Here is a 25073-nt window from a genome sequence, read left to right on the forward strand (position 1 = left end):
CACACACACACACACACACACACGAAAAAGGATGTTAAAGAATTAAGTCAAGGAAAATTAAGCATTTTCGACTCAACAGACCCAAAGCTTCTGCTGGATCCATAAGCACCTTTCCCTTTTGACCTTCAGCATATTGACAGAGGAGCTCATCTTTCTGTGGTAACATGGCAGTCCCAGAGGAGTTCACAGGGCTAGGAACACACAGGAAAAATCACAGAAGCAAAATGTGGTTTGTCCCAACATATGCCTCTGTATATATTAAGCACCACACTAACATCTCTTAATTCAAAAAATTTAAAAAGGTGATCTCCAAGGGTTAATTTCTCTTTCTACTCTTTAGATATAAGTTCAATACTTGGACCACTACTTTTGCCCTCCCTTCACATCTATGCTTTATGAAATAAATCTCTAGTCATCTAGTTTCTCTTGGCCATTCCCTCCACTGAGAACTTCGACTCCCCACCAATGACCCCTGCTCCCACCTACCATCTTGAATAGTTATCCACCCTTAGGGACTATCTCTAATGCCACCTTCCTCCATATAAAGTCTTCCATCATCTCTTCCTTCTTTGAGCTCCTAAATAAAATTATATCTTTTAATGGCAGGGACAAATTTCTTCCCTTTTTTTATAATTCTTTTTTCTGGGTTTTTGGATACAGCACTTTTTCTGCTAGACTAGGTTCTCAAGGCAGGAGCTGGGACCTACTCATTTTTATAACCATAAAGATTCTAAACAGAGAACCCTGAATATTCATGGCTCTATCAAGATGCACTGGGCTATTAGTAATAAAGCCTCAACTCAAATCAGCTTATACAAATTGCAGAATAATCAGAGATGGGACAATCTTCAGTATGGCTCTACCGTAACATTTCTTTGCCACTCTTTTAGCATTTTACTCCCCCATGTGATACCTCAGTTTTCCCTCATGATTATTATCATCTATTACCTTGATATTTACTCAGGTGATCATGATGCTAAATATTGTTACATGAACTCCCTCATTTAATCCAATTAAACTTAAATCCTATTAAATTTACTCCACTAGCAGTAAATTTACCACTAAAGCAGGTAGTATCATTACACATATTTTACAGGTGAGGAAACAATTTCAAAGAGAGAAGTGGGAACGGCTGGAAATGGAAACCAAGCAATCCACCCCCAAAGCTGATGCTCTCAAATACTGTCAAAGACAGTGAAGCAAGACCTGAGAAGGCAGGCCACTCTAAGGCCACACTACCAGTCTGCTCACAGAAACTCTGAATGGACAGCATATCAGATACAAAGGGTAAAACTGGGGATGCCAGATTACAATACAAGCATTGTTTAGGAATGTCATTCCATCCTACAGTAAGGGCAGGAAACACCTAATAGGTGTTAAGAAGGTGGTCAAGACTCATAACAAGTTGAGACTTTCTCATTGAAGTTCATTAGAAGTACTGGATGAGATCTGGAAAGGCAATAACTTTCTCATTGGAAAGCCGTGGCTTGGTCTTCCAAGTTGTGTAATGCAGACTCCATGCTTGTCCTAAGATCAGCTTGTGTACACGAGGATGGCCACTCTATACCATAGTTAGGGCTGACTGACTGAAGACCAACTTTGGACATAGTCTGCCGGGGCTCAACTCAAGCTCTGCCACTTGCTAACTGTAACCTTGGACAAGTGATCTCTCCTCTAGCCTTACCTTACTCGCACATGAAATAGCGATATTATTAAGAGTACCTACTTCACAAGGTCATCATGAAGATTAAATGAGATACCATATGTGAGCCCATCAGCACAGTGTTTGAAATATCACTATCTCATTTAGGGTATACGTAGGAAGTGCTTTACGAGCTATACTGATCATTTTTATTCTTATCAAGGGAACATATTGTAGTCAGGTGGGTGTTCTAGATGGGAAAGTGAGTCACAGACTCACATGCTTGCCTGAGAAAGGCAAGAGCCCAGACTTTCTATAACTCCCCCTCCTCAACCCCTTCAAGAAACCTTACACTATCTGGCTGTTGGGAGGATACTGAGCCCACTCTCCTAGACTCTGGCTAGGCTTCCACAGAAAAAAAAAGAAAGTCACTATCAAGGGTTCTTCTCAGAAAGATAAGTAAGTTGAGCAAGAAGTTTTCTTCCCTAGCCTAAATTTCATGCTCAAGTTCCAAGGTAGAGTAAACTGTCCATCAAAAGCAAGGTACATGACTGCTATGTTCCTTAATTACATTCCACATAGAAAAAAAATAGGTCTCTAATAATTTTCACAAGATAGTAAATGTGTCTTACACTTGAGAGTCTTCTTCAGCTTTTAGCCTATTATTGGGAACACAGTAGGTACCCAATTACTCTTACTTATAACTTTGAAAACTCTTTTGTTCCTTGCACTATCACAAATCCCTACAGCATAATTTGGTTTGCAGTGTTTGATTTTATTTGCAATCACAAAAAAGTGAAATAGAATTATCTGTGGTCAACTAGGAATTTTGGTATCCCAAGACAAACATAATGAACCAAACAAAAATCTCTAATGAAAATATTTAAATATATACTTAAGTATGACACCCAACACAATGCAAACTCTTCTGGGATAACTTCTTCCTGAGGGTGGACTAAAATTTATCACCTTTAGGATATTGTATTTGAATATGTTTAGTGAATGGGTACTGTCCATCTATCAGTTTCCACCATACCAGTATACATACCTTCAACTATCACCAACATTCTGGCACATGTCCCCTACTTCTCAGCAAAAATTGAAGAACAGTGAGCTAAAGACATGTCTCACATTACCTAGAGCTCATTCATTTCATTAACTGCCAGGAACTACCTACTCCTAATACATGTGCAATATATAATATTAAATGGCAATATCCAGACAGAGTTTTACCTAATATCCTCAGGTATCCTTGGGGTTCAGAGCAGAGATAAGGAAGTGAAATATTGTGCACAATTCAGGTTATGCACATTTTTCTAGGAAAAATGTAAAAGTTTTCATTGGCTTCTAAAAAAGTACATGGCTCCCCAAAGTTGAAAACCACAAATATAAGTTTAAAAAATTTGAAAACACAAACTTTATTATTTGCTACATTTCTAAATTTGAGCAATTTCTAAATGTGGTCATCATGTGCACTGTCCAACTTTCCAACTCATATATTTACTTATTCATCTGGTTCCAGGATTCTTTGGGAACTTTTATATCACTTTACATGGATATTCCAGAAAACTCATCCAAGGGACGAATTTTAATTTTTTTCAATTCCTTTTTAGATAATATATGCTCAGGAGACAAAACTTTTTAGAACTCAAGCTAACTGCTGTAACTTAAAATAGAAGATGCCAGATTATAAAATGCCTAGTTCTAAAAGTTTGTAACTGGCACCATAATCTCATCCACTTTGGAGACCCAATTTTCCAATGAGACTAAGGAAGCTTACAAAAAGTGGAGAATTTTTTAAAGTTCCATAGAGGATGCAATCCAACATTATATAAAGAAACCACACAGATCCACTAAGATAAGACAGCATGAACTGATCCTCATGTCAGTTAATACCACTTCTGGAATTTCTTCAGTGGGCAAAATCAGAGGTAGGGATTGACAACATGGATGAGAAGGCCCAGAGATCCCAAAAGGCTCCTAAAGTTGCTGTTGAAATAGCTATCTATGGACAGGTGATAGTAGTTAACTTTCTTTGGTCATAGTCTTCTTAAAAACTGAAATAAGGCAAGCTCCCATTTACGTGTTGCACAACTGTATTTCCCAGCAAGAGCTGTCCTTCCCTCCTTACCACCTTATCCACATGTTCCCTTATTAGGGAATCTACCCATCATACCCCATTTCCAGCAGTCTTTTTATAGCCCTGTTGAAAGACTGTGGATCTCATGATTCCCTTAGCCACAGCTGATTGGACCTAGCACAAACTCTGGATTCAAGCTGAATCAATCAGATTTTTGTTTCTCTGAATTTGAAATTGAAACCAAGCAACTCTAGACAGTCTCTATGAAGCAACTGAATGGAGAAGATGCTTTCCTTGAGTGGCCACTTTTTCAGAAGCACCATATAAAAACGTATCAAGAGAGAAAATAAGAGAGACATGAGAGAGAAAGAGTGAAAAACTGACTTTGTCCTTATTCCTGATTATTTCCCAACTAACTTAATTCCAGCCCCCCAGAACATCTGGCTGCCCTGTATACACTGAGGGTTGGAAAATAATTTTTATGTGTTCCTAGTAAATCCCTTTATTTTACCCTTCAACATGTTTGAATGGGTTTCTGCTACTTGCAACTACATTTTCCCTTAAATAAGTGGTGACTAAATCAATTAGTAAATAAATGATCTGGACAAAGAAGAGGTTTCATAGGTGAAAGCTGCTGGGAAAGATGGAAATGAGGAATACTGGGACCCAAGAGGGGAAGAGCTAACTTTGAGACACAAGATTTGGAACAATTAAAAAGACAAATCCTAAGTAGGTGTGACCACCCCAGTGAGGCCAGAAATCACCTGAAAAGAACACTGAGAGCTCCAGCTGTGGGACTCATGCACCGGGAAGCTGTCCGTGTAGCTCTGAGTTCCTGTAGATAGAGGCAAGTTTGGGAAGAATTCTAACTGGATTAATAAGACCATCCTTGTTGGAGTATGATAACCCATAACAAAGAACTTCCCCATTCCTGAAGCCCTGCTCTTATAGATCCAGTCAATTTGTCAAACCCATAACCACCTGAATGGATCTGCCAGACCTTTAATGAACATCCTGTGAGATAATCTCTCATTTTTCTGCCACCTGCAGTTTTAATTTTCCAGACAGTTCTTGGGAGTTGTTTCCTCCCATCCTTCTCAGTGGGTTTCCAAGATTTTCCTTTGGCATCCTCCTCTGCTTAAATACCTGACAAGAATGCATTTGCTCCTTCCTGCTTGCCCGATCTCCTCTGTTGCTCTAGACAACATGCTCCCTTCCTCATTCTGGCTTTCTGTCCTTTCTATATAACTCTATATAACTCCTTGACAGAAACCTCAAGCAGCACATTCCTACTTCCATGCTATATCAGAGCTTCCATTTTCACACCTAATTCCCTGGTTTTCTAGAAAATCTGTTGTTTTCTCCTTTAAGACCATAGAAAGAATACACCTTTCAAGCTAAGCATACCTGAGATTCAAATTCCAGCTCTACCTAATGGTGAGACCTCAGGCCATGTAATCTCCATGTCTTGTTTCGCATTTGTAAAATGAAGGTGCCATGTGTTTTGCTGGACTGTGGAGCTCACACACATGTAAAGTAACTAGTAAATTCCTGGTACAAAGTAGGAGCTCAAAAATACTTCTTTCCTTTCCAAAATCAATGTCAGACATAGTAAAAAATCACCATAAAAATCCACTAAAGGTATAAAGAAATGATGGTTTAAAAAATGGGTTTCATTTTTTTAAAGGGTTGTCTCTTTCCTTAAAAGATTAATCTCTATCTGGGTGCCTCGTGGCTTTGAGTTTGAGCCCCATATTTGGCTCCGTGCTGGCCGTGTGGAACCTGTTTGGGATTTTCTCTCTCCCTCTCTCTACCCCTCCCCCACTTGAGCTGTCTTTGTCTCTCTCAAAATAAATAAATAAATAAACTTAAAAAAATGAATCTCTATATACCAAATGTCTACCTCTAAAAGAATCAAGGCATTTGAAGATTCATGGTTACTAGTCCAGGTCAAGATTTAAAAACAAAAACAAAAGACATCATTCATAATTAATCCTTTTCCACAAAATGATGGAAATGATGAATCAAGTTTACCTTTTATATGAATATTTTTACATAAATACATACATTTTCGTCAGAACAAAGTGAAAGAATTGAGTGTAGGCAAAGTATTAAGAAAATGAAGATATAGGAGTGCCTGGGTGACTCAGTTGGTTAAGCATCTGGCTTCAGCTTAGGTCATGATCTCACAATTCATGGGTTCCAGCCCCATGTGGTCTCTGTGCTGACAGCTCAGAGCCTGGAGCCTGCTTCAGATTCTGTATCTCCTTCTCTCTGTACCCCTCTCCTACTCATGCTCTGTCACGCTCTGTCTTGCTCTGTCTCTGTCTCTCAAAAATAAATGTTAAAAAATAAATTAAATAAATAAATAAATAAAATGAAGAGACAGTAGTCCTTTAATTAACTCAGTGTTTCTTATCATTGGAGCTATTGACATTCTTGGCCAGATAATGTAGGGGGTAGTTCTATGCACTTTGAGCTGTTCAGCAGCATCCTGGCCTCTACCCACTGCACATCATCCCATCCAGTAGTGACAACCAAAAATGTCTTCAGACATTGCCAAACGTCCCATGGGAGCCAAATTGCCCTCACTTGAGAACAAGTAAGTTAACTTGATCAATGTATATAGCCAAACCAGACAGTACAAGTCAAGCTATGGGATTATAAGACAGGAAGTAGCTGTACTTTTTCTTTCTAGAATGTTCCTTCTAAAAATCAAAATGGCTGCACATCAGTTCCAAGATACAATCAAATGCTGGCTTCATGGAGAAACAGAGATGAAATTGCACATGCCAGAATTCTGTTTGTCAAGCTGCCCTGGCTCTTGGCTGCATGCCCACACTCTGCCTAAAACCTACTTCCCAAACTTTTGAAAATGCTTTCCACAGCTTTCAGAACCTGACCTTTTGAGCAGCTTTATCTATGTGTGTGTGAAATAGATTTACAATTTTCCATATTCCTACAAAGCCAAAACCACTTATTGAGTCCAAATGCCAACTGGGGGTGGTGGGAATTTGCACACAGATGTCAGTGGACGCCAAAACAACAACACAAGAGCTCCACCTGCAACTCATTATAGAAACTGAAATTGCACTCTGGCCAGAAGAGGCCAGGTTCAGAACCCACCCCATCTGCTTTGACCGATAAAATCACTCCTGTCACGTCTCTCCTGTCAACATACACTTGCTTCTTAAAATCCTCTGAGGATGTTTTCTATAGGGAATTTTATTAGGCAGTGTTTTGGGGGTGACCTCTACGTCTTCCTTCCCTGACTTGGAGCTTGGTTTCAAAAAGTGCCTTTGGCACAAATGAGATTAAAATAATCTTTTCATTGAAATATTCCAAAGCATTTTCTTTAGTTGCTTTTGTATTGTTGCTATCCCATTGCCAAAATAAAGTGATCCAGAGAGAAAATGTAAGATGGAAGTCATTTAGCTCACCCAAAGTCCAGCATACAGGAATGTTTATATTCCTCCCCACCATTAGCCAAGTCTTTCATAAAATAAAACCTGGGAATAAAAATCTTTAGGGCTACTAATGCAATGCACATGGCTGATCTTAGGGCTGACTGCAAGAGATTACTGAGGCAAAAACTAGCTGACATTTGTGAAAAAGATGTGTGTAGTTCACTTCAAATCATTCTCCTACATTCTAGCAAACAAAGAAATCAACTGTTGGCTCTGTGCCATCTCATCTATCTTCAGAACCAAAGGAAGTGTTCACCTACCCATGAAAGCCATTTAAAATTGTGGTTTCAGTCTAAATAGGTCATTGCCTAAATCTGGACCAAAGGTTTTCCATCTTGCTGGAAAGGTAGACAAAAGCTATAGTTCTCTGAAGAGCTGAGGAAGACTATTTCAAGATGAGGAAGGTAGACTTTTTGTTGTTGTTGTTGTCCTTCTAAAATTAAACATTCCAAATTATACTGTAGTGCTAAACTGGTTTATATGAGCCAGTTCTAAATCTGTTCACCTATGTAACATTGGGGAAGGCATACATAAACACTCATACTTTAAATCAAAGTTACAATGAAATAAGGTTATATACCTATATGATATTTGATTGACTTAATCTCTCGGGGCTCTTGGTATGACCATAAACCCTTAAAATATTTGAAGAAAGAGGGTAACTAAGGACAGCCCAAGTCAGTGCAGTGAACATCTGTTTTTGTCCTACAGCATCCCTTTGCCCTTCATCTCAGTTTTTTTAAAGAACTGCCCCGTGGGGCGCCTAGGCGGCTCAATCAGTTAAGAATCCTACTCTTGATCTCAGCTCAGGTCTTAATCTAAGGGTCATGAATTCAAGCCCCTCATCAGGCCCCATACTGGGCATAAAGCCTACTTTAAAAAAAAAAAAAAAAGAACCACCCCCTCCCTAAAGTCTAACAGACTCACGAGTCATAGTAACCCCTCCTCACCTACCTGCCCCTTGCCCCAGCAATACCCACTCGCCAAGTCCTGGAGACAGGTTATGACCAAGGCAGGACCAAAATCCTTTTATAAATTTTCCAAATGGAAAGTGAAGACAGGGATCTCTTAACCCTTCAGTTATGACCCTACGGTACTGGCAGACAAGACCACCCACCACATGAAAGACAAAAATGAGGCTTACACACAGACAGAGGCAGAGATCAAGATCCAGAGATGAAACAATGAGGAGAGACAAAATCCTGTTACAGTTTGAGGCACTGGATCCAGTCAACCCTAAGCTCAACATCTAAGCCTCTCTGCAATTTCATTATAAGAACTAATAAGTCCCCCTTTTTTGCTTGCATAGGCTTTGAGGAGCTTTTGTGTCACTACTTTGGAGTGTTGCCCAATACAATTGGTAAGTAGGTTTCTTCAATCTAACATGTAAGGTCCTTTAAGGTCTCATTTCAGCTCACTGAAATACATCTATTTTTATGGTTATCATGACTGATAATTATTATGAATAATAGTTATCAACCAATAACTTTCTATTTTATCAGTTAGGAAGGTATTGAGCTGCATGTAATAGAATACCCAACCAACAGTGACTTAAACCATGAGGGGTTATTTTCTCACATGACTAGAGGTCTGGACAAGTGCTAAGAGATGGCAAGACCTATGTTTCTATGCTTGGCTAGGCCTTTCTCTCATGGTTACTATACAAATGACACAGCTCCAGGCAACATATCAACACTCAAGGCAGGAAGAAGTGGGAAGAAGCATCACTGGCGATAGACATTTACTCATTTTACCAGGAAAGCAAAAGCTTTCCCAGAATCTTTCAGATACCCATTTGGGTTTCATTGCCCAGTTACATGAGACAGAAGGGGAGGAGCCTGATACTCGGCCATTAAACAGGCATCATTAAGACACTCTGGAAGGCCCAGCCACTGAAGGAGCCTTTGACCACACTGAAAGTGCTCATCTACCTTCACAGGTCTCAAACTTTAATATATTGCTTCCAGAGCTACTCCTAAAGCAGCCTTTCTCAAAGTGTGGCCTTTAGTTCTAGGAATATTTATAGTTTATGACAAATAGGATTATTTAAAATGTATAAACAAAATATCTATAATAATAACATATATGTTAACATATATAACAGAATAACAGATATGTACATATATATACACACACACATATACATAAATATGTGACTTGGCAGGAAGTATAATCCACTGACTTTGGGTTTGACCATGTAACATCCTTTAGGCAATAGAATGTTAGTGGATATAAACATAGGTTTTAAATGTGTTTATGTGGTTTGGTTGGACACTTGGCATCTGTGACCCACCATAAGATGAATTCCTGAATAGCTTCTGTTCCAAGGAGAATGTGAATACATGTAGAACATATCTGAACTGGACTTTCAACCTAGAGTCTGATGTCCTGAGTCCAGCCCTGTTCAACTAAATTGCAACCAACCTGCAGATATGTGAGAGAGAGGTAAATACTTGTTTTTTTAAGACAGTAGGTTTTGGAATGGCTTGTTACACTTCATTACTGCAGCAATAGCTGCTTAATACATAGATGCTTGGTTTAAGATAAAGTTTCATGGACTTTTGGGGGTTAAGCAAACTTAATAATTTTTTTAACTGTAAGAGTTAGAGCATTTCATTTCACATGGGGATATATTATATTAGTGTGCTAATGCTGCCACAATAAAATGGCACAAAATGGGTGGCTTACACAACAGAAATTTATTGTCTCACAGTTCTGGAGGCTAGAAGTTCAAGATCAAGGTGTCACCAGAATTACTTCCTTCTGAGGACTGTGAATGTAGAATCCAGGCCTCCTTCCTTGGCTTGTAGATGGCCATCTTCTCCCTGTCTCTTCACATGGTCTTCCCTCTGTGCATGTTTATGTCTGTGTCCAAATTTCCCCCTTTTGTATTTTATTTAATGTTCTTTATTTATTTTGAGAGAGAGAGAGTGAGAGAGACCATGAGTGGAAAAGGGGCAGAGAGAGAGAGGGAGAAAGAGAATCTGCTGTCAGTGCAGAGCATGATGTGGGGCTCAATCTCACAAACTGTGGGATCATAATCTGAGCTAAAATCAAGTCAGATGCTTAACCAACTTAGCCACTAGGTGCCCCACATATTTCCCCTTTTGGCAAGGACATCAGACATATTGGGTTAAATGACCTCATTTTAACTTGATTACCTCTATAAAAATCCTATCCCCAAGTAAAATCACATTATAAGCTACAGAGGATTAAGATTCCAACATATCTCTTTGGGGAGAACATAATTCAATCCATTACATAAGCATTATTAATTTCCAGGATAGAAGTATCTAGTATACTATGACTCAAGTTTATTTGACCAGAAAATCCCATCTGCAAAGTGTTGTTTCCCTGGATACACTTTGGAAAACTGGCTTTGAGGGATCGATGGAACTCAGACTTAGAGTAACAGAAGGAATGGAGCCTGAAAAAAGGCACAGGGATAAGACAGGTCTGAGTAGAGAATATATTTAAGTCCCATCCACAAACTAGATGGATCTGGACACTCCACAGCTGAGCCCTTAATCTCACAAACACCCCGTACTCAAGGTGATTGCAGCTGCATTTAACTGTTAGTGGATACCCCCTCACAATGTACTTGCCACTTTCCCAATAGGAGATAGAATTCATTCTATCACCCACTCTTCATATCTGGACACGCCCAATGAAATGAGCATTTAAAAAAATTTTTTTTAATTTATTGTTGAGAGAAGAGAGATAGAGTGTGAGTGGGTGAGGGACAGAAAGAGAGGGAGACACAGAATCAGAAGCAGGTTCCAAGCTCTGAGCTGTCAGCACAGAGCCCGACAAGGGGCTTGAACCTACGAACTGTGAGATCATGACCTGAGCTGAAGTTGGATGCTTAACCGACTGAGCCACCCAGGTGTCCCTGAATTGAACATTGTATTTTTTTAATGTTTTTAAATTGTTTTTAATTTATTTTTGAGAGACAGAGAGTGCGAACAGGGGAGGGTCAGAGAGAGAGAGACACAGAATCTGAAGCAGGCTCCAGGCTCTGAGCTAGCCGTCAGCACAGAGCCCAACGTGAGGCTCGAACCCACGAACCGTGAGATCATGACCTGAGCCAAGAGATCATGACCTGAGCTGAAGCTGGACACTTAACCAATTGAGCTACCCAGGCGCCCCATGCAATGAGCATTTTAAAACAGAGTTTAATGACCCTGTTCAAATGGCCCTACAGTTATGCAAACAAAACAAAATGATAAAAGAAACACAGAAATGTGATCCATCTTGACCTTTTCAAGTTACAGGCTCAAAATGAGAACCAATAAATCATATGTTAAAACTAGCTCAAAAACTCATCAAAAACTCACATTAATATTGATTTAGAGTAGATCATTTCCTCTTGTGTTAAGCCAGAAATAGAAATTATCACATAACCATTGCTTAAAAGCTCTAAAACTCCCCAGGCAGGTTTACTTACACTTCTTAGGTTATATTTCCCAATGACCTTGTCCCACTTCTGCATTCACAAGATGAGTAAATATTAGATCTAGTACAATCTCCCAGCGTGTGATGCTATTTATATTCCTGCAGATCCTTAGCCAGCCATGTGCAAGTTAGGAAAATGCTCAAAATTGTTTAATATACATCTAATTTGGAAAAAAGTAATCTATTAAAATACAAAGTTAATTATTGCAAAAAAATCAGGAATATGAAAAGTCAATAATTTAATGCATCAAACTGTAAGACATGTCCTTATGAAATTTCTGAAAATTCCTCCTTTACCATGTTTTCCCTTTGTGATCTCTATTACACAGGTAAATAGAAAAGAGCTATAAAGAAAAGATAATCATATAACCTTTCAGAGAAAATTAGGTCACTTTACTTTCCAATAGTTGCATTCTCCTGCCCCCAAATCCACCTCCACCCCCTCTAGGAATTAAAAATAACAAGGAGGCTGCCTCAAGTGGCAGCCAAACATCCATTCCAAATCTTTTCTTCCACCTGTCCTCAAAACATTCTATAGGTTTGACATTGAGTTCACACCATTCCAAAGATTAACTATCAGTAATACTCTACCACCCTCTTCTTCCATTCAAGACAGTACATCATGAAGTAAAAAGTACAAGTGATAACATAAGAGTAACTATGCATCCATGCACTCCAGTTTATACAAACGTGCCAATAATGCCAACTGCCAATACTGTAACTCTTAGAAATAAAATATATTTCTATTCATGCAGCTCTATGTGGCTATGAACTAGGGCCTGGGAGAGAACCTGGGAAATAGGAGTAGTGAAGGAATCTGAGATGAAATATCCAAACAGGAACCTGAGTATCTACTCTTCGCACATAAGAAATTTGGTCACAGCCACCTACTCATTGTCCCCAAGGTTCCAACAGTCATGTGCTTCCTGTAACACAGAGAGGATGCTCAACATCATCCTTTTGATCTGCAGTTGGGTTCAGCTCCCTTGGACTGAGCCACTAGAACTTCAAAATATACTGCAAAAGAATTCATGAGTGGGAGCCCTCTTCAACACTGCATATAAAGGTGAAAGGTTTGCATTAGTGAGAGAATTAAATTCACAGAACCATGAATTTCATATATGAGACCACTTAGAGCTGCCTCACCCCCACCCTATGATGGACCTGCTTCCCATTTGTATTCACGTAGCATAGTTCAAATGGTTTTAGATCACCCCAATTTAGGTTAGCAAAATTCTAATTATCTGGATACCTTCTTGTAGAACTACAGTTGTAGATGCAGTCTCTGGTTGTTGTGCATATGGAATCACAATCAAATGTCCCTTATCTCCTTTACATTCTTTTCTTCCATACAGAAAAAGTTTCCATGATTTTTTCCTCTGAAGGGAAATGATAGTCAGTTATGGTAAATGGCAAAAACTCTAAACAGCACAAAAAAAACTTCTGGGAAAAAGAAATAAATTCCTAATTAAGAATAAAAATCCCAATTAAACTAAATCACATTCTTAATCATTTTATAAGAACTGGTCATTTTTTTCATATAACACATATGATAAGATTATATTCACAGCTCAGTGATCCTTTAAGGAGTTAATGAACCTAAAGTCTTAGACATTGGCATAAACTATACCAAAGCCTTAAAGCCCAGCTCTCTCATTTACTAGCTTGGGCAAGCTGCTTATTCTCCCTAAATTTATTTTTCATCTGTAAAATGAGAAAAAGTCTAGCACCCATGTCAGGTGACTGATGCAAACACTAAATAAGATAATGTACACAAAGTTCTAAGAACAATGCCTGACACATAGTAAGCCCCAACAGATGTCCATTGATAGCAGTGGCAGTAAAAATGAAACAGCAGCAACAGCAGGAATCTGGATTGTTCCCCAAACTTTATTTCATCTAGCTTCCACTTTTTGACAAACATAAAACCCCACTGGTAGAAATTTCTAGTGTTCCTTCATGTCTGACTCTCCTTCCTGGAAAGAGGAGAGGACTATACCTCCCAACCCCTTGCAATCATGTCACTTCCAGTCCAAGGAATTGTGAAACCAATGTGCCATCTCCAGGCACTGCCTTCCTCTGGTATAGCACCTCTTGAAGCCATGTGCCAAGATGCAGAGAGCCTGGATCCTGAGTCACTGCCTGGAGGAGGGCTGCCCTGGAGAGTCACTTGACCTACTTCATACTTCAGGTGAATAGGAAAGGAATCTTGATGTGTTAAGCCACTCAGATTTGAGGTTTGTTGATTACTGCAGCAGGATCTACCCTGTCCTGACCAGCAGGTACTCATATACCTCTAAAAGGGATCCTGACATAATTCCCAGAGAAGAAAGAGAGGTGCTTCAATTGTTAAAAAATAACTTGCTTTTTGTAAATATTTATATTCTTTACTTTGTAATACTACCTCATATTGCAAGCAAATAGACTTTTCAAACTCGCCATGCTTCTTCCTCCTTTAACACTTTTAACCTAAAAAAGAAAATAATTAATTTTACTTATATTTAATACACAGATTAATATTGGGGCTCTTACTGGATCATATGCACATGGTCATTTGACACCCATAGTACCCAACATAGCCTGTGATCATAGTAGTTTCCAGAACTAGGAAGGGGTACTGGGAGCACCCTCAAGTATTCAATTGTTTCTGGCTTAAGGTAACATGAGACAGTTAAGTAAAACTAGGGATATTTTCTACTTTAAACTAACCCAGATGAAAGAGACAAGGGATTTAAAATGTTTTTATAATAGCAAAAAGGTTTTGTGTGTCATTAAAATGTACCTAAATATATTATTTGTTTTATGTTGTCACTTCCATATTTACATTTGTGTGAATGTCAGAATAGACACATAATATATTGGCATAATAGCACACCATTCCTAAACTGTTGTAACCATTTCCCAAAGCAACTAAAAAAAGAAGAAAACCAGTACAGAACTAGGGAAATCCACACAGCAGTAAGAAGTTCACAAGAACATCATGAACCAGCAAAGTCAGGGGGAAAAAAAAAAGCAGAAATGATAGTGAAGAGCATCAGTTTGATTTAGAATTGAAGAACAAAACTTTCAGTTCTAACTAAAAATCATGTTTCCACATCTGAAAACAAGCAAAGGCTCCATCAGATTGTCAAAAGGATAAGGTGACTGCTTTCTACACATAGAAGCAGGGCAAAGAGCAGATTCTCATACAGATCAGCAAAGCTTCTAAAGATACTTGGACTCCAAAGGGTGATATCCAAGGAAACAGAAGGGCCAGCAGATAACCCCAAGAAAGGCAGAGAGCTTTGTTAGGCCAACATCCAAACCAATTATTGAAGAATCACTAGTTCAGCCAAGTTAGAATTATCTCAAATTTCTACAGAAAGTTAAATGATATCTGGGAATTTTTCAGCCAAATGGCACAGCGCTCTCTATTCCCCATCTCATAGCACTTACCTCACTACTAGTAAGAGTTGAGGCTGGGATTTAACCCCAGGCATGTCAGAATCCAAAAGCCTTATGGAAATGGCAGCAGATAAATGAGCCTCACAGAATAGGTAGGATTTGGAAATGGAGACTGGCTGGCACTGAAAGGGAAGAGGAAGGGAGAGGAGGTGCTGAGAAGGCCATTAGTGAAAGAGAACAGAAAGAGCAAAGGACCAGAGGTGGAAAATGTGAGTATGTGAAGAAATTACCAAGTATAATGCAGGCAGCATAGGAAATGTGCAGAGAGGACCTATGAGATAAGGCTGGAAAGGCTGCCTCAGGCCTTCCAGCTGATGGTGCTGTGGGCTCAGCCAAAGAGGCAGACTGCACTCTGAAGGCAATAAGTAATTATTGAGAGCTTTAAAGCAAGAGAAATGGCATATAATGCAAGTAGACACTGGGAAAACTAATCTTGCTATGACATAGTAGATCACAGAAGAGTAAGATGGTGCCTTGCACATAGTATATGCTTATTTAACATGAATGGATAAAAGAAAGACCAGGTAAAACTTACTGTGTTTCTCCAACATGATACCAACCCCATTCTACCCAGTGCTATTTAATGTCTGGTTTGCTATTTAGAGAATAAATTCCACTCATTCTAGAAAGAAATAAAGCTGCTGTGGCTTCAAAAATAAATCAATTCACCAGTCAAATGTGGCCCTCTAAATGTTGCTGTTAAAGTGTCTACTCTTGTAAAAATTAACATTTTCTTCTTCTACGCAGAGGGAAGTACATCTGAGCTGCTGTTGTTACTGCTGGAAAAGAAAAAAAAAAATTAACCAAGTACAAAAGTTAGTCAATGAAGAATGATTCCTCCCCTTTAGTAACAGGGTGAAAAAGTTATTGCAAAATAGGATCACAAGCTATAATTTCACATTTCTTATGCCCTTTGGTGGTCTCCAAGTCAAACATATACTAAGCCATAGCTTTCTTGATGATGCCCAACTTCCTTCTGCACAGGTCGTGGTGGATCTGCAAAGCATCCATTACTCAGTGAGAAGCCAAGGCTGAAAAACTCAGATGAGTCATAACCTACCTGATTTTCTTCATGGGAAACCCTCATCTGCTCCTTGAGGACAGACATTCGGGCTGCCTCTTCCTTCCTCAAGACTCTCTCCTTCTTTAGCTCAGGACTCCAGAAGGTCTTGATACTGTTCATGGAAGATCCCAACTTGCTGTCCTTGATGTCTAGCTCTTTCCGGAGGAGGTCATTCTCTCTCTGAAGTTCCTTGAGCTGGGCTTGAAGGTCTAACATTGTGCTATCCCTTACCTGCCTCAACATGGAGGGAACCTGGTGGTGGTGATGATGAGATGAGCCGGTCAGACCGCCATGTTGATCCGTGTATGAAAGAACATCTGTGTGGGAAAGTCCAGCAGAAGCAATATTGGGACTACTGCCCATAGCTGTGACTCGGCCTCCATATACAGCTCGATTTGTGGCCCTTCCCAGAGTCATGGTGCCCTTTGGGTAAGTTGTCGAAGCCACCCCCTCATGATCACTCAGATACATGGGTCCAGACGTAGCATAGGCTGCATTAAGGGACTGGATATTCTCCATGGACAGTGTCTTGCCTGTTCCTCCACCTCCCCCACTGCTTGTTCTTCTGTGGCCCAAACGAGGAGACCTTGGCAAACGAGGAGATCTGGAAGGGCTACCTTCCAGATTGGTGATTGTTCTTGCACTTCCATACATTTTTCTTCTATTATGAGGTGCTACTGAAGAGAAGGAATGCTATACTAAGTTGGGAGGTAAGCCAGTATTTCCACTACTGGCCAGAATTTTCAATGCGTATTTTTCACCATCTGTACCAGAAAAGGACTCCAAACAGAGATCTGAAAAATGAAAAAAAATAATCAAAAATAAGCTGTTATATTTTTAAAAATACATTGATAGATCAATGATGATAATGATAGATACATGAATAACAGATAGTCACACCCAATATTCATTTTTTTTTTAAAATGACCCCAAACTTTACTTACTACATGCAAACATTTTATATATTTCTCCCACCCTGCTCCCAAACAAGGTCAAAAGTTCTCAGAGCAAAAAAGAAACTTGTTTTTCCTTAGGAAAATGAAGCTTTGCGTTTTGGTTTGTGCTAAGTGACAGTTGGGACCTCCAGAAAATTCACCATAGAATTCCTCATCATACAGAACTTAGCTATAAAATACTCCATCCTTGGGGCATGACCCCTTCCCTCCCCCATACACAAGTGGCTCTGCAGTGACTCTGAGAAGCTTTTGCTTCCTAGGATATCAAATAACAGTCAAGCATGTGGTTACCTCCCCATTCTGAACCCATTCCAGACATCACTAATCCATCACAGTCCTCATTTCCACTAAGATTGGAACTCTTCTCAATATAACATTTTAGATGGCCTATCACCAATCAACTGGCATCAACTCAGGAGTTTGAACTTATTGGCCATTTTGGAGGTAGAAGAAAAACAGGTGGCTCAACCATCAAGACCCCTATATATCTAGCCAGATCCTAAATGCTGTTACCAGAGAAAATGACAATCCTGTCTTTTTCTCCTTTCACACACATCTTTCAGGCTGGTGTTTTGGGACTGCTTTTCCATTTTGATTGACTTAAATATTTACTTCACACTACCCCACACCCATACAGAAATGGTGCAAGGACAGTACACCATGTTAGATTTCCTGGTTCCATACCCCTTAGAGAAAAGTAGTTGAAGTTCCCTGTCATGGTTACTCAAGCACTTTGGTACACAATTTTATGTAACTGGGCTACATGGTTGTGATTATCCCCTCAGTGTTAGGACCCAAGTGGCCTTACTGGGGTTACATGATGGCCTCCTGATTTTCTTTTTAGAGTATGTGTAATGTACTTTATTTTTCTTCAGCTTTTTAGACACTAAGACCATAGATTTTACAGAGGGGCAAACCAAGATTCAGATTTCCACTCTAACACTGGCTAGCTGAAGGACCTTAGGTTAGGGATGGGCATGTGACCCACATTGATCCAAAAAGATTTATACCATACTTTAGCTGGAACAATTGGAAAAGATAAGTACTTCTTAGTACTACCATTTGGAAATGGCTTCTCTGAGAGTGAAGCTAATGAAAAGCAAAGCAGAGCCAAACTTTAGATAGTTTGAAATCAAACCAAGTGACATCACTGGATACCCTGGATCCAGCAGTCACTGAAGGTATATCTGCCTCAGGCCATTTTAGTTACACATGCCAGGTAGAGTGACTGCATTAAAGGCCCCAATTCTTTACCCCTTCCTGCATCTGTGTCCTTGGCAATGTCCTCCCATCTGATTCTGAGTCCAGTATATTATTTGCTTTGGCCAATAAGGTGGTAGCAAATTCAAAGGAAGCAGAGGCCTGAGTAGCACTTGTGTATTTATTCTCTTGCTCATTTTCCTCTGCAGTACTAATTAGAATATGCTCAATGTAGCTTGCTAGAAGATGAGAAAAATAACATAAAACCAAGGTCCTAGCCAATAGCTAACAAACCCCAATACATTTGAGCAAGCCCAGCCAAGATTAGCAGAGCTGCCTAGCCAACCACCAGCTGACCACAGATGCATGAGCAAGTCCAGCTGACATCCAATGAGCTCCATACACTCATGGACTTAAAAAATACTTCTTAGTATGTCACCAATGCTTTGAAGTTAGATATTCTGCAGCACTTCTGGAGCAACAGACAATGGATACATTCACTCGTAAGTTTCTTTTTTTATTTCATTAGATTCTAGTTGGGGTATCTGTCATTTATACCCTAAAGAGTCCTCATATATATTATGAAAAATATTTTCCATTAATGCTCCTCCTTTCCCTAAAAAGTTCCTAAAAAGAATTAATCTCCTGTTTAAAAAGAATGAAAAAGAAATATGTTTATGTTGCTCGGAACTTTATTTTTTTACTTGAAATAACACACAAATCATTTTGGGGGCCCCTGGGTGACTCAGTCAGTTAAGGAGCTGAGTTCTGCTCATGATCTCACTGTTCACAGGTTTAAGACCCATGTCTGGTTCCATGCTGAGAGCTCAGAGCCTGGACCCTGCTTTGAATTCTGTGTCTCTCTCTCTCTGTCTGCCCCTCCCCTCACTTGTACATGCGCTCTCTCTCTCTCTCTTTCTCAAAAATAAATATTAAAAAATCATTTTGTATCTAAGATTTTTTTCATGATAATCTGTTCTGTAGAAAAAGTGAATCAACAGTTCCAATGATATAGTTCCATATATGATAAAAGAGAAAGATCCTAGAGTAATGTGACTGTAATATGAATGTTAATGAGATGGAAAGATGTTCATTACACACTAATGTGTCAGTGGTGGGGGAGCAGACTACAAAACATGTTTATGATTTAATCACATTGTAAAACACACATACATGTACACTAACTTACAGAGAAGACTGGAACAACATACATCAAAATGTTAACAGGGGTGTCTGGGTGGCTCAGTCAGTTAAGCATCCGACTCTTGATTTCAGCTTGGATCTGAATCTTACAGTTTGTGAAATCAAGCCTCAAGTCAGGCTCTGCATTGACAGCATGAAGCCTGCGTGGGATTCTCTCTCTCCCTCTCTCTCTGCCCACCCACTCTCAAAATAGCTAAGCATTAAAAAAAAATGTTAACAGTGGTGGAATTCCAAGTGGTTTTCATTTTATTCCTTTTATTTGTATGTGTTAATTTTTCTATAATAAAGATTTTTCTATTGTCTTTTTAGTCTCTATTTCATTTATTTCTGCTTTGATCTTACTAACTTTGGGTTTAGTTTATTCTTTCTCTAGTTCCTTAAGGCATAAAGCTAGGCTGTTTATGTGAGATCTTCCTTTTTATTTTAATGTAGGTATTCATCACTATGAATTAAAAAAATATTTTTTCCTTCTAAAAATTCCAACAGTTAAATGAACATGTTATTTTTGCTATGCTTAGAATCTAGGAATCTAGGTCTTAGCTGAGCCACCACTTACGGAGTTATCTTCCTAGAAGTGATAAAATCTAACTTGTTCTTTCCCTGTCTTCTCCTCTTGTGTCTAGAGGCAGATATTTATGAAGTCTCTAGCTAGACTGGAGGTCCTAATCCAAATTCAATAAAATTTATACCCACACAGATTTCATCTGTGGTGATTTTATCAGCCCAGCTGGCCCAGGCTTTGGAGAATTGCAATAACCAACAAAAGTAGATCTGATCATTTACAAACACACATACACATAACACACATATAACATACAATATGCAGAGATACCATAACTTATGTGAAACAAGGTTTCTTTATTTAAAGAGAAATACATGTTGACAATGGCTCCTGGTTTCCTTGGGTTCTCTTTTTTTTTTTTGGTTTAGTATCAGGTTTATGTAGTGTCATGATATGGATTGAGAAGCTTTCCATTTTTCACATTTTCTGGAACAGTTAGCCTAATAAGAGACTACTCCAGCCTTGAAATGTTGTGCAGAATACACCCATAAAACTGAATGGCCTTTGTTGTTGATTATCTTTTTATTTTTCACTATGTTTAGTGATCTATTCAGGTATCTTATTACCTATTTTGTACCAATGATCATTAAAATGTTTCTTAAGCAACAGTTTACTCCATACAGATTTTTCAGTCTTACTGGTATTGCTTTGTGTAACTTTTGCTTAAAGTTTAAAAAATCTCCTCCAGTTATGTCTCCTTCTCATTCCTATGTTGTTTTTTTGTTTCTCTTGATGACCATATGACAAATGAATGTCTACTTTTTTAGTGTTTTAAAGATAGTTTTTGTTTGTAGATATATTCTAATATATACTCTCTTCCATTTTGTCAGTATCTCTTTATCCTTAATAATAATTTCTACTTTCTTTCTGTTTACTTTGCCTTTTTGTATTAAATGTTCATTTATCTTCAATCATATTTTCTGATGAATGCATGTAAGATTATACTCATTGGCTGCCTAATCCAGGATTTTATATATAGAACCCTTGTCATTTGTAAATAGCTCATTATTTTTATTTTTTTTCTATCCCAGGGATTATTCAGAAAGATATATTTAAATGTCAAAGTGGTTAGAAGTTTTTGGCTAATTGGTTCTAATTTTGGCTAGTGGTTCTAATTTTTGGCATTGGGATCATAGAATATAACATATATGTTTCTAATCTTTGAAATTTGTCAAAGGCTTTCTAATTGGCCCAATAAATAATCAGTTTTCTTAATAGTTAAAACAACTAATAGATGATTATAGAAACATTTTAAGATAGAGATATGCATACAGAAGAAAATGAAAATACTCGCAATCCTGGTACTGATGGGCAGTATCTGTTAGTAATTTGATGTTGTTGCTTGCAATTCCTTTTAAGTGTATCTGTGTGTGTGTGTGTGTGTGTTTGTGTGTGTGTAGGTGTGTGTGTAATTTTAGACAAAATTAACTATTAGAATCTATATATAAAGTCTTCTACTCTCCTTTTTCTCAATGTTTATCTCAATATCATTTCCTTCTTTCCACTTAACATGTATACCCAAATATCTTAATAAAACATAATTTTTAATGTCTACAAGGAGTATCCAAGATGGCCACCCATTCCTCCTCTTTCTGTACATCTTTGTCTCACCTTCCACAAAGAAGTGGATTCTATTTTCCTTCTACCTTAATCTAGGTTGGCCTTGTGACAGCTTGGCTAGCAGATGGTAAAGTGACACTATTCCAGCTCTGAGCCTAGCTCTAAAGAGGCCTAGTAGCCTCTGCTTTTGCTCCCTTAAAAAATAGAGATTTAAGGTCTGAGCTACCTTACTGGAAAGAGAAGTCACATAGAAAGACCCCAGAAGATGAGACACCACATGAAGAGAAGCTATAAAAAGAAGAACCAAAGTATCCCAGCTAATAGCCAGCATCAAGACACCTTAGAGACATGGCATCTTAGACCTTCCAGCCCAGCTACCATCTGAAATTAGGTGCATGAGTGACAGCTAACACTATGTGTAACAAAAGGACTACTCAATCAATCTGAAGAGTGATAGGAAATAATGAATTACTGTTGGTTTTGTTTGTTTGTTTATTATTGAGACAGAGAGAAACAGAGCATGAGTGGGGGAAGGGCAAAGAGAGAGGGAGACACAGAATCTGAAGTAGGCTCCAGGCTCTGAGCTGTCAGCACAGAGCCCAACGTGGGGCTCAAATCCACAAATTGTGAGATCATGACCTGAGCCAAAGTAGAACATTTAACTGACTGAGCCATGCAGGCACCCAATGAATTATTGTTTAAAGGCTCCACACTTGGGGCAGGGGGAAGGGGGTATTGTTATGCAGCAAAAGAACTGAAACAGTCACTTAATGTTTCATTGAATGGTTATCTAATCATGTACTTAACCAATCACCTATATGGGGACACTTAGGTAATTTCTTTTTAAAATGGACATATCATAGGGGCACATGGGTGGCTCAGTTGGTTAAGTATCCGACTCTTGATTTTCGCTCAGGTCATGATCTCACTATTATGAGACAGAGCCACACTGGGTGTGGAGCCTACTTAAGATTTTCTCTCTCCCTCTCTCTCTGCCCCTCCCCCACTCACACTCTCACTTTCTCTCTCAAAAACCAAAAAGTCAAAAAAATTAAAAATGGAAATATCATAATTAATATTCTGATTGATAAAACTTTGTATACATCTCTTATCATTTCCCTATGATAAAGTTCTGGAAGTAGAATTAGAAGATTTGATACACACTATCAAAATTCCCCCCAGAAAGGTTGAAATAATTTACACTCCCACCCTTACCTTTACTTCCCATCCATAGCTCTACTCTTTACTCTCAATATATCCTACAAGCCATCATCTTTTCTCAAGGCTACCCAAAATCCTTGAATTATCCAACTCAGGATCATAGCTCTACACATTCAGTAAATACACATTAAGAAGTATTTAAGGAAACAACAACAAAACCAAAAGACAACTGACGGAATGGGAAAAGATATTTGCAAATGACATACAGATAAAGGGTTAGTACCTAAAGTCTATAAAGAATGTACCAAATGCAACACCTGAAAAACAAATAATCCAGTGAAGAAATGGGCAAAAGACATTAATAGACACTTTTCCAAAGAAGAAATCTGGATGGCCAACAGACACATGAAAAGATGCTCAACATCACTCATCCTCAGGGAAATACAAATGAAAACCACACTGAGATACCACCTCACACTGGTCAGAGAGGCTAAAATAAACAATCAAGAAACCATAGATGCTGCTGAGGATGTGGAGAAACGGGAACCCTCCTGCACTGTTGGTAGGAATGCAAACTGGAAAACAGTGTGAAGGTTCCTCACAAAATTAAAAATAGAACTACTCTATGACCCAGAAATAGCACTGCTAGGAATTTATCCAAGGGATACAGGAGTGCTGATGCATAGGGCACATGTACCCCAATGTTCACAGCAGCACTTTCAACCATAGCCAAATCATGGAAAGAGCCTAAATGTCCATCACCTGATGAATGGATCAAGAAGATGTGGTTTATATCTACAATGGAATACTACATGGCAATGAGAAAAAGTGAAATCTGGCCATTTGTAGCAACATGGATGGAACTCGAGGGTGTTATGCTAAGTGAAATAAGTCAGTCAGAGAAAGATGGATAACATATGTTTTCACTCATATGTGGATCTTGGGAAACTTAACAGAAGACCATGGTAGAAGAGAAGGGAGAAAATATAGTTACAAACAGAGAGGGAGGGAGGCAAACCATAAGAGACTCTTAAATACAGAGAACAAACTGAGGGTGGATGGGTGGGGGAGAGGGAAAAATGGGTGATGGGCACTGAGGAGGGCACTTGTTGGAATGAGCACTGGGTGTTGTGCTGTAAGCGATGAACCACTGGAATCTACCCCCAAACTCGAGAGCATACTTTACACACTGTATGTTAGCCAATTTGATAATAAATTATATTTTTAAAGTAATAAAAATAAAAATAAGGAAGTATTTAAGTACCTATAGTGGGCTACACCAGTTCTGTTTTATGCCATTGCTTCCTCAATAGTTCGGCAAATGTTCAGATAAGCAAGGCTAACAGGGTTTTGATTTTACACCAAGATGTCTCACAGACTTTAGAACACGGATGTTTATTTTGACTCTTCCAGTAGTGAGTATATAATGTAGCTTTTCCCAAATTTATCTGACAAGAGAAGCTTTTTTCCCTTCAGAAGACCTGAAAATGTTTCGCTGAACATTTTGATTCATTCATATAATAAATATTTTTTAAGCATCAGCCTAATCCTCAGTGTTTAGTGCTGAGACACAGCTTCTGTCTATGAAAATTTTATTCTCTAGATTAGACTTTCTTAGAGTTTTCTTCCTCTCAGATCTAACCAGGTTTGAGGAGCATATGGTTACGATCCAAAAGAAGTGACCTCTCAGAGGGAAATACAGAAGATCAAAATAACTCGTTAGAGTTTTGACCCTACTAGAACAAGAAATAAATACAATTCTGTATTTATTTTTCAAAACAATGGAAAAGCCAAAGTGTCAAAAGGAATACAGGTCCATCATCATCAGTCTGTTTGTCTAAGAAGAGAAGAAACAGGTGGATATTGCCTACTCCAAGATCACACCAGACAAGAGGCATTATGTGCAATTCCACAGAACTTATTAAATCAAATAGGAATTTCAAAGACCATCAGAATGGTAACAGAATAATTTCTTCATCAGTATACATCTGCTTCCTAACAATAAATTATAACTAAGTAACCAAGGCCCAAAACTTTATTTGGGAATTATTCTCTTCCCCCAGATTTACAAAGAGCAGAATGGTTTCCTGGAACAATTTTATCCTTATAGCTAGCTGTAGCACATCACGTGATATTCATTTCACAGATGAGGTGGGCCCAATTGACAAGGTAAGCCAAGGCAAGTTCCCATGGCTGTCATGTCCCCCTAAGCCTCATGATTTCTACTTGTTCTACTGAGTCACCCACAACCCCCACCCCCACCCCCAGCTGTGTTTAAAT

At 38.7% G+C, this 25073-nt stretch overlaps 1 protein-coding gene across 1 annotated transcript in view; it reads right to left on the minus strand.

The window, feature by feature from the left end:
- The window catches only part of ERC2 (ELKS/RAB6-interacting/CAST family member 2), a 916748-nt gene that overhangs the window by 867597 nt on the left and 24078 nt on the right, over positions 1-25073 (minus strand). Inside the window, exon 2 of the mRNA XM_029918083.1 lies at positions 16149-16945. Coding sequence (XP_029773943.1) covers positions 16149-16805 — 657 coding nt within the window. The 5' untranslated portion in view covers positions 16806-16945. The remainder of the gene's footprint in view (positions 1-16148; positions 16946-25073) is intronic.

Source organism: Suricata suricatta, chromosome 12, assembly GCF_006229205.1.
Source record: "Suricata suricatta isolate VVHF042 chromosome 12, meerkat_22Aug2017_6uvM2_HiC, whole genome shotgun sequence".
In the NCBI taxonomy this organism is placed as follows: Eukaryota; Metazoa; Chordata; class Mammalia; order Carnivora; family Herpestidae; genus Suricata; species Suricata suricatta.